Source organism: Aquarana catesbeiana, linkage group LG11 (assembly GCF_042186555.1).
Source record: "Aquarana catesbeiana isolate 2022-GZ linkage group LG11, ASM4218655v1, whole genome shotgun sequence".
Taxonomy (NCBI): Eukaryota; Metazoa; Chordata; class Amphibia; order Anura; family Ranidae; genus Aquarana; species Aquarana catesbeiana.
In genome coordinates, this window is record NC_133334.1 from 3,967,803 (window position 1) to 3,980,347 (window position 12,545).

The window sequence follows — 12,545 nt, forward strand, 5'->3', positions numbered from 1 at the left end:
GGTGGGTGCAGGGTACATAAATTGTCCTATCATTATAACCTCTGCTGGCTGCCGTGTCACTGACTCCATTACCCCCCTCCCCCCCTGCTTTCCTCTCCACCGCCCTGCCCCATTGACGCCCTGTCTGCCTGCGCCCTCTAAAGTGTGGGCAAGCACAGAATTTAGGTTTTTTTTTTTTTTCAGGCGCCTCTCACCTGCACAGGAGCCAATGTAGATGAATACTGGAGGGCAGCGACATGGCGGGAGGTGGAATGCCTCCAGTTGGTCCTGGGCAGGAGACAGGTCCTCTTTGTGTCCCGGAGACACTCGGTAACACAGAGGGGCCATTTATAAAAGATGGAAGTTCTTCTTTTCTGTTTGTAAGTCGTTTTATCAGTTTGTGACGATTTTCCTCCCATTTTTTTTCCGTTTTTAGGTGATTCCCATTCCCCGACCGCGGCTCAAGCCAATATATATACTCTATACAGGGACGACGAGGAGATTCTCCTCAAATCCGCGTCGGGTTTTATTTTGTCCGTCCAGATTTCTTTTTTGCTTCGTCGTCATAACGTCAGTTTTGAAATGTATGAAATCAGAAAGGAGACGATTTTTATAAACGGGCCCCTCAAATCCATCTCCCGCTTCACTGACATGGCCCCTCCCACCTCCGTCCTGACCCCACCTCCCCCAGAGAGCAATAACTCCATCGTAGGAGGCACTCGGCGTTCTCTCACCATAATGTAACTTTTATAAAGTGTGAACTTTACTACTTGTCTAGAACTTCTCTTTGTGGGATGATTTTTTGGGACGATGTTAATCTCGGCTCAGTGCTTTCTAATGTATGATTACCACAAACAATAAAAAGACTTCAAATGTCATTTCTCTGCTGGATGTTTTTGGGGTTCAGTTGGAGGCGGAGCCTGGTGTAATGAGTATGGCACATCATCTGAGACGAGCCGTTTGGTGGAGAATGTTGGAATTAAAGGGAAACAATCAACCTGTCTGACATTTCATATCTGAGATATAAAGACCGATCCCATCGGAACATTCCACCTCTGGGCAGATTCCACAACCCTGAACTGCAGAGGTCCACGCTGAATATTCTATATACAGACCTTTGAACGGTGTGTGTGTGTAAGGGGTATCCTTGGAGGAAGTCATCCCCCGAGGGATGTGTAAGGGGTATACTTAGAGTAAATTGTCCCCCAAGGGGAGTGTAAGGGTAGCTTTGTAAAGTGTCCTCCCCCCAGGGGTGTGTAAGGTGGAGGGAGTCATCCCTCAAGTTGTGTGTATGGGGTAACCTTGGAAGGGGTCCTCCCCTAAGAGGTTTGTAAGGGATATCTTTGGAGGGAGTCGTCCCCTAAGGGATATCTAAGGGGTAACCTTGGAGGGAGTCATCTCCTAAGGGGTATCCTAGGAGGGAGGCATCCCCTGAGGGGTGTGTAAGGGGTATCCTTGAAGGGAGGCATCCCCTGAGGGGTGTGTAAGGGGTATCCTTGGAGGGAGTCATCTCCTAAGGTGTATCCTAGGAGGGAGGCATCCCCTGAGGGGTATGTAAGGGGTATCCTTGGAGGGAGGCATCCCCTGAGGGGTATGTAAGGGGTATCCTTGGAGGGAGGCATCCCCTGAGGGGTATGTAAGGGGTATACTTGGAGGGAGGCATCCCCTGAGTGGTGTGTAATGGGCAACCTTGGAGGGAGTTCTCCCCTAAGGGGTATGTAATGGGTATCCATGGAGGGAATCATCCCCTGAGAGGTGTGTAAGGGGTATCCTTGGAGGGAGTCATCCCCTGAGGGGTATGTAAGGGGTATCCTTGGAGGAAGTCATCCCCTGAGTGGTGTGTAATGGGCAACCTTGGAGGGAGTTCTCCCCTAAGGGGTATGTAATGGGTATCCATGGAGGGAATCATCCCCTGAGGGGTGTGTAAGGGGTATCTCAAGAAGGTGCCCCCCCCAAGAGATATATAATGGGTGTTTAAGGGGTATCCTTGGGGGGGGGACATTTGAACCCAAATCTGCTTTTTAACAAAAGATTTCTCAGATTTTATTGGTGGAATTTTTGGCTTTCTGATCAGTTTCACTTTTAGAATAATTAGTTTTAGTACTGGATACATAGTTACATAGTGAAAACAGAAACAATGTTATCTAGTTCAACCAATAGAAATAGGAACCCTCCATGTACCGATCCCATAAATGATCCAGAGGAAGGTAAATTGGGAATTGTATTGTGTTGGCCATCAGTTTGTTTGGAGAAAGTTTGGAGTTAATGGATTCCCATTACTGGCCAAACTATGTGAGATTCCGGGACCCTATAGATCCCTTCTTCAGGCTTTGTAGGGGAAGGGACCTAAGAGGGGGTGTCAGGGGTCCTGAAATTTTGTATCTTGGGGTCTCCAATAATGGGGATCAGTAAACCCCAGACTCTCTCAAGAAACATGTTACATTTCAGGGAATTTAGTGGACAATTTAACTTCGCTGGGAGATCTAAATCCGCCACTTCATGGCCAACACTGGAGGGAAGTTCTCCATCTATATCCGCTGAGAAGGTGAAGTTCGATCCGTCCGTATGATCCCACCATTCACATGACCTGGATAGAAATGAACAGATCCCACTGTCTGTATGATCAGTACTCTGACGGGGATACTGGAGGGTCTCACCACCTCTAGAGAGATTATTGATGATCCCTCCCCTGATTGTTTCCCTTTAATGTATCGGAGACGCTGTGTGTGTGGGGGATGGGTCTGGTGACACAGATTGATCAGCATTATCGGATGTCAAATGTTTCTGTTTTGAAAACCCAGAAGATGATTTTTCCCAGTAATCTGAAAGCCAATCCGCTTCCCTGTCCACACGAGGGGCCGGAGGGCCGATGACTGCGCAGTATGGAGGAGCGCCCGGTAGGAGATCTCACTGTATGTCTCTCTATGGATTGGTAGATGTGATGAAGATGTAGAATCTGCAGAAGGAAGTTTTAGGTACTTTGAAATGAAGTGACATTTCTGGGAGAGTTAGAAGAGGATTTATGGAAGGGACTAACCCCCCCAACATGTTTATTCTTTATTGGAGCAGACCGTGATGATCGCCCCAGGGACGGTGATGATCGCCCCAGGGACGGTGATGATCGCCCCAGGCACGGTGATGATCGCCCCAGGCACGGTGATGATCGCCCCAGGCACGGTGATGATCGCCCCAGGGACGGTGATGATCGCCCCTGAGACAAAGATGAACGCCCCAATACTGTCTCTTCCCATAGATCCACACAGATGTTTATTTACAATATGAATGTCCATCCTTCAGAAGATGTCCACCATTCACCTTATTGGCCCGAAAAACTCCTTCTGTTCCCCTCTTTGATGTAGTTTCACTTTTATTTCAGTCTGACTTTTCCTGTCCTGATGGCTGAACTCCACCCCCTGCCATCCCCCTGTCCAATGAAAAGCCTTTACTGGTCACTGATGCCATGTCATTGGTCAGGGGGTGGCAGTTTATAGGGCTTAGTCATGAAGACAGAGTGAAACTAAATCAGAGAGGGGCACAGAAGGGGCTCCCCGGGGTAATGAAGGTAGTATAGAAGGTAATACAGGTACCTTTCCTGAGAGAGCCGCGGCCGGCACTGCCCCTCATTATGCAGGTTTCCTGGCTGTCAGGTGCCTCCTCTGTACTCGGTGTCCCTGTGCAGAGACTCACCCTGATTGCCGGTCAGTCTACCACCCAGACAACCGGCATCTTCTGAAGGTAATCCACAATGGCAGCGGCCGCGTGCCTCTCAGGAAAGGTTTACCTTAAAGCACAACTCCAGACATAACTCTTTTTAGTTTTCAGTGGGGTATACAGCCTGAAATGGGGTGTGTGGGGTGTACACTTCATGTACAGAGCCTAAGATAGGGTGTACACTGGGTGTATATATGTATAAGACCCGGAAAGGGGTGTGCAAGACCTGGAATTGGGTGTGTGAGAGGAACGTTGGGTGTACATGGCCTGGAACGGGGTGTGTGGGGTGTATGCTGGGTGCACAAAGCCTGCAAAGGGGTGTATGGAGGGTGAACAAGGCCAGGAATGGGGTGTGTGGGGTGTAAGCTGGGGTTACAAGGCCTGGAATGGGGGGGAGGTGTGGTGTATGCTGGGTGAACAAGGCCTGGATTGGGGTGTATGCTGGGTGTACGAGACCTGGAATGGGGTGTGTGGGGTGTATGCTGGGTGCACAAGGCCTGGAATGGGGTGTATGGAGGGTGAACAAGGCCTGGAGTGGGGTATATGCTAGGGGGTACAGGGGGGGTGTGTATGGAGGGTGTACAAGGCCTAGAATGGGGTGTGTGGGGTGTATGCTGGGTGTACAAGGCCTGGAATGGGGGGTGTGGGGTGTATGCTGGGTGTACAAGGCCTGGAATAGGGTGTATGGAGGGTGTACAAGGCCTGGAATGGGGTGTATGGAGGGTGCACAAGGCATGGAATGGGGTGTATGGAGGGTGCACAAGGCCTGGAATGGGGTGTATGGAGGGTGCACAAGACCTGCATTGGGGTGTATGGTGGGTGAACAAGGCCTGGAATGGGGTGTATGCTTGGGGGTACAAGGCCTGGAATGGGGTGTGTGGGGTGTATGCTGGGTGTACAAGGCCTGGAATGGGGTGTATGGAGGGTGTACAAGGCCTGGAATGGAGTGTGCGGGATGTACAAGGAATGGGATGTGTGGGTGTACTAGGAGTGGGGTTTGTGGGGTGTACCAGAAATGGGGTGTGCGGGGTGTACAAGGAATGGGGTGTACCAGGAATGGAGTGTGTGGGTGTACCAGGAGTGGGGTGTGCGGGGTGTACCAGGAATGGGGTGTGCGGGGTGTACCAGGAATGGGGTGTACCAGGAGTGTGGTGTGTGGAGTGTACCAGGAATGGGGTGTGCGGAGTGTACCAGGAGTGGGGTGTGCGGGGTGTACAAGGAATGGGGTGTACCAGGAATGGAGTGTGTGGGTGTACCAGGAGTGGGGTTTGCGGGGTGTACCAGGAGTGTGGTGTGCGGAGTGTACCAGGAGTGGGGTGTGCGGGGTGTACCAGGAATGGGGTGTACCAGGAGTGTGGTGTGCGGGGTGTACAAGGTATGGGGTGTGTGGGGTGTACCAGGAGTGGGGTTTGCAGGGTGTACCAGGAGTGTGGTGTGCGGAGTGTACCAGGAGTGGGGTGTGCGGGGTGTACCAGGAATGGGGTGTGCGGGGTGTACAAGGAATGGGGTGTACCAGGAATGGGGTGTGCGGGGTGTACCAGGAATGGGGTGTATGTGGGGACATCTGCAGACATTGACTCGTTGTGTCTCATCAGTGGCAGAGAGAACAGGAATTCGATCTGCAGTTGCTGGAGAGGGCGGCTCGGGATGTGGAGGACAGGGATTGGGAAGACCAGGACTGGGTTCAAGCCATCGCTGTCCATGTCACTGAGACGGATCTGGAGCCTCAGGACTACAACCTGGACATCAGCAAGGAGGTAAGTGACAGCCATGTGTCACACGGCATGCATAGTGGTTAATTTTCCTGCACTCTGTCATGCATGCCGTACATTGGGTCTGTGGTGTATGAAGCATAGAGGGGGCACAGCTGGAATTCAGTCTTGAAAACTGGGAGAAGATTGAGGTGGCTCCAGTATATGCAGGTGATAATGGGGTGCCTGTGATAGAATATGTGTCAGGATATAGTGTCCTTGTATACAGAGGACGTATTTCCATCCCTGAGTCATATATCAGGGGGGCGGGGCATATGTCTGATATACTTCATGTTAATGATTTGATATTCCGTCACTGATTATCTGAGAATTGAGAGTGATGGGGAGACGTTGCCATCTAGTGGTGAATATACATTATAACCTGCTAACCTCATATACGGTGACAACCGTCAGGTGTTTGTGGCTGTCTGTGTCCCCATTTGACAACATTCACCGGGATAAATTGGGTGAATGTCTCTGAGACAGAAGGTGATGTAAAATCCAAAATGTTACCGTTGTCACCAGAGAAGAATAGAGGGGAAACCTGTTCAGGTGACAGCTGTCTACGAGGGGAAGTCTACTTTGGAAAGATTTCCCCTCACTTTGTTGTGCGTCTGAGACAGGAAGAGAAATTTCCCCAATAGGATCCAGACAGCCATACAGAACCGGTATAATTCTGGACAGTGTTGGATAGTGAAGGGGGTCAGAGTAGTTATAATTCCGTACAATGTTGGGGCGGATCTTTGGTACTAGTTGTCTTCTCTTCGCACCAATCATTTCATGTTTCTGGCAGTTGGCAACTCCAGACAAGGTGGAGATTCCAGAGAGATACATCGATATGGAACCAGAGGAGCCGCTGACCCACGAGGAGCTGGAAGCACGACGGCAGAAAGTCCAGAAGATCAAGAACATTCTGGCCCGGTCCAGGTGAGTCCTCCATCTGTCCGTATATTGTCTGTGGAGGCCTCCAATCTCCGATAAGTAAAGACAGAACCTCCCTCAGGATCAGCCAGAGGAAGATTATTTCTAGAGTTGAGATAGAAGATGGCACACGGCCAGTCTGGAGATCAGATATTTCCTCTGGCTCCAATGTTCCTCCTTTGTAGGACTGGCCTGGTGATCAGTATACCCCTCATAGATGAGATATAGAGGGCAGTCCAGATCTGAGGAATAATGGGGTCTCTGGTGAAAGTTGCCTTGGGGGGGGCACAAATCAGACTGGAGAAGATCACAGTCACTTGTATGTCTGTAAAGAGAACCCATCACTAGAAGTCATACCTTACATTCTAATACAGGGCACACGACAGCTCGGCCCAATCACATTATTACATGAAATGGTATGCAAACCCTAAACATAAAGTTCAATTATTGACTCCCTTTTGGTCTGTTAAATTTTGAAAGTGTGTATTTTGGTGGGTCTCCTCTTGTCTGGGCTCTGGTGGGTCTCCTCTTGTCTGGGCTCTGGTGGGTCTCCTCTTGTCTGGGCTCTGGTGGGTCTCCTCTTGTCTGGGCTCTGGTGGGTCTCCTCTTGTCTGGCCTATGGTGGGTCTCCTCTTGTCTGGCCTATGGTGGGTCTCCTCCTGTCTGGGCCATGGTGGGTCTCCTCTTGTCTGGGCTCTGGTGGGTCTCGGTGGGTCTCCTCTTGTCTGGGCTCTGGTGGGTCTCCTCTTGTCTGGGCTCTGGTGGGTTTCCTCTTGTCTGGGCTCTGGTGGGTTTCCTCTTGTCTGGGCTCTGGTGGGTTTCCTCTTGTCTGGGCTCTGGTGGGTCTCCTCTTGTCTGGGCTCTGGTGGGTTTCCTCTTGTCTGGGCTCTCGTGGGTTTCCTCTTGTCTGGTCCATGGTGGGTCTCCTCTTGTCTGGTCCATGGTGGGTCTCCTCTTGTCTGGCCCATGGTGGGTCTCCTCTTGTCTGGCCCATGGTGGGTCTCCTCCTGTCTGGGCTCTGGTGGGTCTCCTCCTGTCTGGGCCCTGGTGGGTCTCCTCTTGTCTGGGCCCTGGTGGGTCTCCTCTTGTCTGGGCCCTGGTGGGTCTCCTCTTGTCTGGGCCCTGGTGGGTCTCCTCTTGTCTGGGCCCTGGTGGGTCTCCTCTTGTCTGGGCCCTGGTGGGTCTCCTCTTGTCTGGGCCCTGGTGGGTCTCCTCTTGTCTGGTCCATGGTGGGTCTCCTCTTGTCTGGGCCCTGGTGGGTCTCCTCTTGTCTGGGCCCTGGTGGGTCTCCTCTTGTCTGGGCCCTGGTGGGTCTCTTCTTGTCTGGGCCCTGGTGGGTCTCCTCTTGTCTGGGCCCTGGTGGGTCTCCTCTTGTCTGGGCCCTGGTGGGTCTCCTCTTGTCTGGGCCCTGGTGGGTCTCCTCTTGTCTGGGCCCTGGTGGGTCTCCTCTTGTCTGGGCCCTGGTGGGTCTCCTCTTGTCTGGGCCCTGGTGGGTCTCCTCTTGTCTGGGCCCTGGTGGGTCTCCTCTTGTCTGGTCCATGGTGGGTCTCCTCCTGTCTGGGCTCTGGTGGGTCTCCTCTTGACTGGGCCCTGGTGGGTCTCCTCTTGTCTGGGCCCTGGTGGGTCTCCTCTTGTCTGGGCCCTGGTGGGTCTCCTCTTGTCTGGGCCCTGGTGGGTCTCCTCTTGTCTGGGCTCTGGTGGGTCTCCTCTTGTCTGGGCTCTGGTGGGTCTCCTCTTGTCTGGGCTCTGGTGGGTCTCCTCTTGTCTGGGCTCTGGTGGGTCTCCTCTTGTCTGGGCTCTGGTGGGTCTCCTCTTGTCTGGGCTCTGGTGGGTCTCCTCTTGTCTGGGCTCTGGTGGGTCTCCTCTTGTCTGGGCCATGGTGGGTCTCCTCTTGTCTGGGCCATGGTGGGTCTCCTCTTGTCTGGGCCATGGTGGGTCTCCTCCTGTCTGGGCCATGGTGGTCTCCTCCTGTCTGGGCCCTGGTGGGTCCCCTCCTGTCTGGGCTCTGGTTGGTTTCCCTCTTCTGTGTTCTGATTGGTCTGTGTCTTCTGCAGCGTGCACAATCTGCAGCCGATGTCATACCCGGATGAGATGAACCCTTCGGATATGGACAGCCAGGTGCAGGAACAGGAGAGGATGATCACCATATCCTACGCTCTGGCCTCAGAGGCATCTCAGCGCAGCAAGCAGGTAGCAGGTGAGAAGGGGGAGGGGCATTGTGATTGGTTGGCCTGACATTGTACTGTATGTGTCTCCTGGGATTATTCAGGGAACTGTCTAACCTTTAGTTCATGTCATCTGTGGCACCTGATTCTCCTGTGCATTGTGGAAAAATCGGGACTCTTGCTTTACGCAACAATATGGTTTCTTTGTGAAGGGCATTGTGATGGCCGCTGGTCAGGATGGCCATCTGGCCCGCAACAGATCCTTTCCATTTCCGAACACGCCCACTTGTGTCACATGATGGTACCTGTTCATGCTGCGGGGGAATGGGAGGGGCTAGACAACTCCACCACCACCCCCAGCATGGGGAAAAATCCAGCGATTAATCACTAGCGGCATGGATAGCATCGCTGGGCGTCCACTAGAGAGTTCAACCATCACCTGAGAGCCAATCACAGCCAAAATCCAATTTTATATCAATTGGATCAGAAGCAGATTACTGCAGGCAATATTCCGGATTATTCGGTTATGCCGCACCCGGCAGCAATATTACCGAATAAAAGGGATTTGTAAACCTGTGAAATTCAGATCAGCTGAGAACAAATCAATAATCGCTCTTCTCTGTATTCATCGACTATGAAAGTATCTATCTGTCATCCACGGCGACCAATCAGCTTCTCCATTTCGGGTGATTAGTGAAGGTTTGGAACTGAAACAGGACAATCTGATTGGTTGTATTTCTGAACCCCTCCTGATCTCTTGGGTCTATCCACAAATGTTTTCACACACGTTCACCCGGGATTTATATATTTTTCCAATTAGAACACGTGAATCTCAGGTGAAAACATTTACAGTATCTGACAAAAGTAAGTACACCCCTCACATTTTTGTAAATCTTTTCTTCTATCTTTTCATGTGACAACACTGAAGAAATGACACTTGTCTACAATGTAAAGTAGTGAGTGTACAGCTTGTATAACAGTGTAAATTTACTGTCCCCTCAAAATAACTCAACACACAGCCATTAATGTCTAAACCGCTGGCAACAAAAGTCAGTACACCCCTAAGTGAAAATCTCCAAATTGGGCCCAAAGTGTCAATATTTTGTGTGGCCACCATTATTTTCCAGCACTGCCAGCAAAGTGTCATTTCTTCAGTGTTGTCACATGAAAAGATAGAAGAAAAGATTTACAAAAATGTGACTGTGGGGTGTACTTACTTTTTAGATACTGTATAAATAGACCGCTATGTATGTGTCACATTTCACCCGCAATCTAACCTGTCTGTGATCCATTCCGGCTGCTCACTACCCCCCAGCACACAGCGGACTTCAGTCCACCGTAGTCTGAGCCACGTAAGACCACGTATTGTGTGTGACGGCATGCTGTGTACTCCGCCACGGTCTACGATTCTCTCTTCCTCCTAATTATATCTTCTGTCACCCGGTTTGGGGTCAATCAGACTCGTGGAATCTGCATGTCGGTGTGTTGTTTGTGGCAGATTGTCGTTAAAGAAGATTTCCCATGATTCTCTGGGAGAGGGGCAGCCTGGGAGGGTGACATCGGTGTAGTTCTGGGGTTCCTCCTCCAGACTCCTCCCCCCTCTGCTGGTGACATCATACTCTGAAATGGACAGCAGAGAGGGGAGGAGGTCCCTGGAGGACAGAACGGTGGGGGGAGGGGGTCATACACAGGCTGCTCTCATTACCCCTGGCTCGGTGAGAATGTGAGTGGAGTCGCTCTTTAATGTTTTCTTTTGGCAGCATGGTTTGTGTTTCTGCATGTGGAGTCCAATCATCTGACTTGAGATATTTACAGCAGAGTCATGTGACGTCACCCTCTTCTGAGCCAATCAGCTTCAAGTATCTGCAAAGTCAGTCCATATGGACAAATATCAGGGAATATTAAAGTCTCTCTTCTTTTTTTTTTTTTTTTTTTTTAAATAACAAATGTTATACCCATCAGCTCTCTGTAATGGTTTTGCACAGAGCAGCCCGGATCCTTTTCTTTTCGGGTCCCTCCTGGCTCCTCCCTCCTGCCCCCACAGCAAGCAGCTTGCTATGGGGGGTACCTGAGCCGAACTGCTGATCTGTGTATCCATTCAGACACTGAGCTACTGATCAGCCCCGCCCCCTCTCTCTCCTCATTGGCTAACTGACTTTGATAGCAGTGGGAGCCAATGGCGCACCGCTGCTATCTCAGCCAAAGAGGAGGGAGAGTCCCGGACAGCCGAGGTTCTCCTACAACATCACTTGATCGAGGGGGGGGCTCAGGTAAGTATTTGGGGGTTGCTGCACATAGTTTTTTTTTTTATCTTAATGTATTAAGATTAAAAAACTTCTGACTTTAGAACGACTTTAAGCCCTTCAGCTCCCCCCATAAACCCCCCTATGGGGCAGAGCAGCGGTTAAGTTTCTGCTATTCAACAACAAATTGATATAATTATCATTTCTTGGGACACACAAGGATTTCTTCTGGTGATCGTCTTGTAAAAATGGGATTTTTGACTTACTGTAAAATCCATTTCTCTTTCGTTCATTGATGGACACAGCTCTCCATTATTCAGAACCATAGGGTTATATCGCCCCCTACAGGAGTAGGTCACTAGGCAGAAAAAAGACTTGGCTACGCCTATGGGAAGTCCCAGGTGGTATACACCCCCCTCTCTGCTATAGGCCTTCAGTTTAGTAACAAGCAGTGTCAGAAGCATCAAAACTCCATAGAGGGGTGGGGTGTTGTGTCTGTCAATGAACTCAGAGAAATGGATTTCACGGTAAGTCAAAAATCCCATTTTCTCTTTCGTTCATTGATTGACACAGCGCTCCATTATTCAGAACCATGGGGACGTTCCAAAGCAGTGCCAACCATGAGGGGTGGGACAACGAAAAATCCCAAGGCTAACACAAGAGCCAACCAGGGAACAGGAGCTCAAGACAAGACAAGCTGGAGCCCAACCTGAACAATACCCCTTCAAGAGGGAAAAGACCCCCTAAACAGGAGCCGGCTACACATTGCAGCCAAAAGAAGCCTCCTCAGATCTCAGCAGAGCCACCTTGTAGAATTTTGTGAAAGTGTACACCGACGACCAAGTGACCGCCTTGCAAACCAGTGCAGCTGAGGCCTGAAGGCCCAAGAAGCAATAGGCAGCCAAGTAGAATACGCAGTAACGGGGACACCACTAAGGCCCCTCACAGGGGGTGCCTATGGCGGGCCCACTTAAACAACCCCCCCAAAAGGGGGTCGCCCTCAGAGCCCCCACAGCACCATCCCTCTGGAAGAAGGCATCCGGCATGGCCGTGCAGACTAGCAGGCCGCAAAAGCTGCGGCCTAAATTTTCGGCCGCCCGCCGCGAGTGCACAGGTCCACGGGGGGGACCGGACCAGGCTAGAGCCGAGGAAGGACGTTGGATGCCCGCAACGGCCGCCGCCCGCTCTAGGGCCACCCCGCACGTCACCCAGTCGGTAGGCCGCTAAGCCGCGGCCTAAATTAGTGGAGGGCTGCCGCAGGGGGCGCGGATCTGTGGATGCCTGTTAACCCATCCAACAGGTGCCAAGGTGTATCCCCCCCCATAGTGTCAACCCTGGGGGGGGGGTGGACAGAGTGTCCAAAGCACCTAAGCCAGGGGCCTGGGCCTCACCCAGGGAAAGGGGGGGGGTGTTCAGGAGAACCCCAGAGGGACCGACCATCCCAGGGAGTACCCGCACCACTCCAGGGAAGGAGAGGAGGGGGCCCCTTACTTAACGATCCAGTTAGTGCGCGGGTAACACTTTCAGACAGATCCTCCTCGCCACCGAGGTGGGGGGGCTGTCGGCCATGAGGAACGCTGCGACTCAGGCCAAGACCCGGTCATATGCGACCTCGCGAGGCGTTTAACTCGCAGAGCCAGCCACCGTCCAGTGGGGCCATTTCATGGTCGACCTAGCGCGTAGCTGCAGTCTGCGCTCACTGACCAGACTGGGGAGACCACTGGATCTTAGTGTCCAGCCCGTCGCCCAGTCCAGCAGTTAATTGTAGATCTCAC

At 51.8% G+C, this 12,545-nt stretch overlaps 1 protein-coding gene across 1 annotated transcript in view; it reads left to right on the forward strand.

Annotated features, from left to right (window-relative positions):
• The window catches only part of PLEKHA7 (pleckstrin homology domain containing A7), a 235,597-nt gene that overhangs the window by 218,720 nt on the left and 4,332 nt on the right, over positions 1-12,545 (forward strand). The window contains 3 exon segments of the mRNA XM_073605996.1: positions 5,286-5,447; positions 6,235-6,368; positions 8,417-8,559. Coding sequence (XP_073462097.1) covers positions 5,286-5,447; positions 6,235-6,368; positions 8,417-8,559 — 439 coding nt within the window.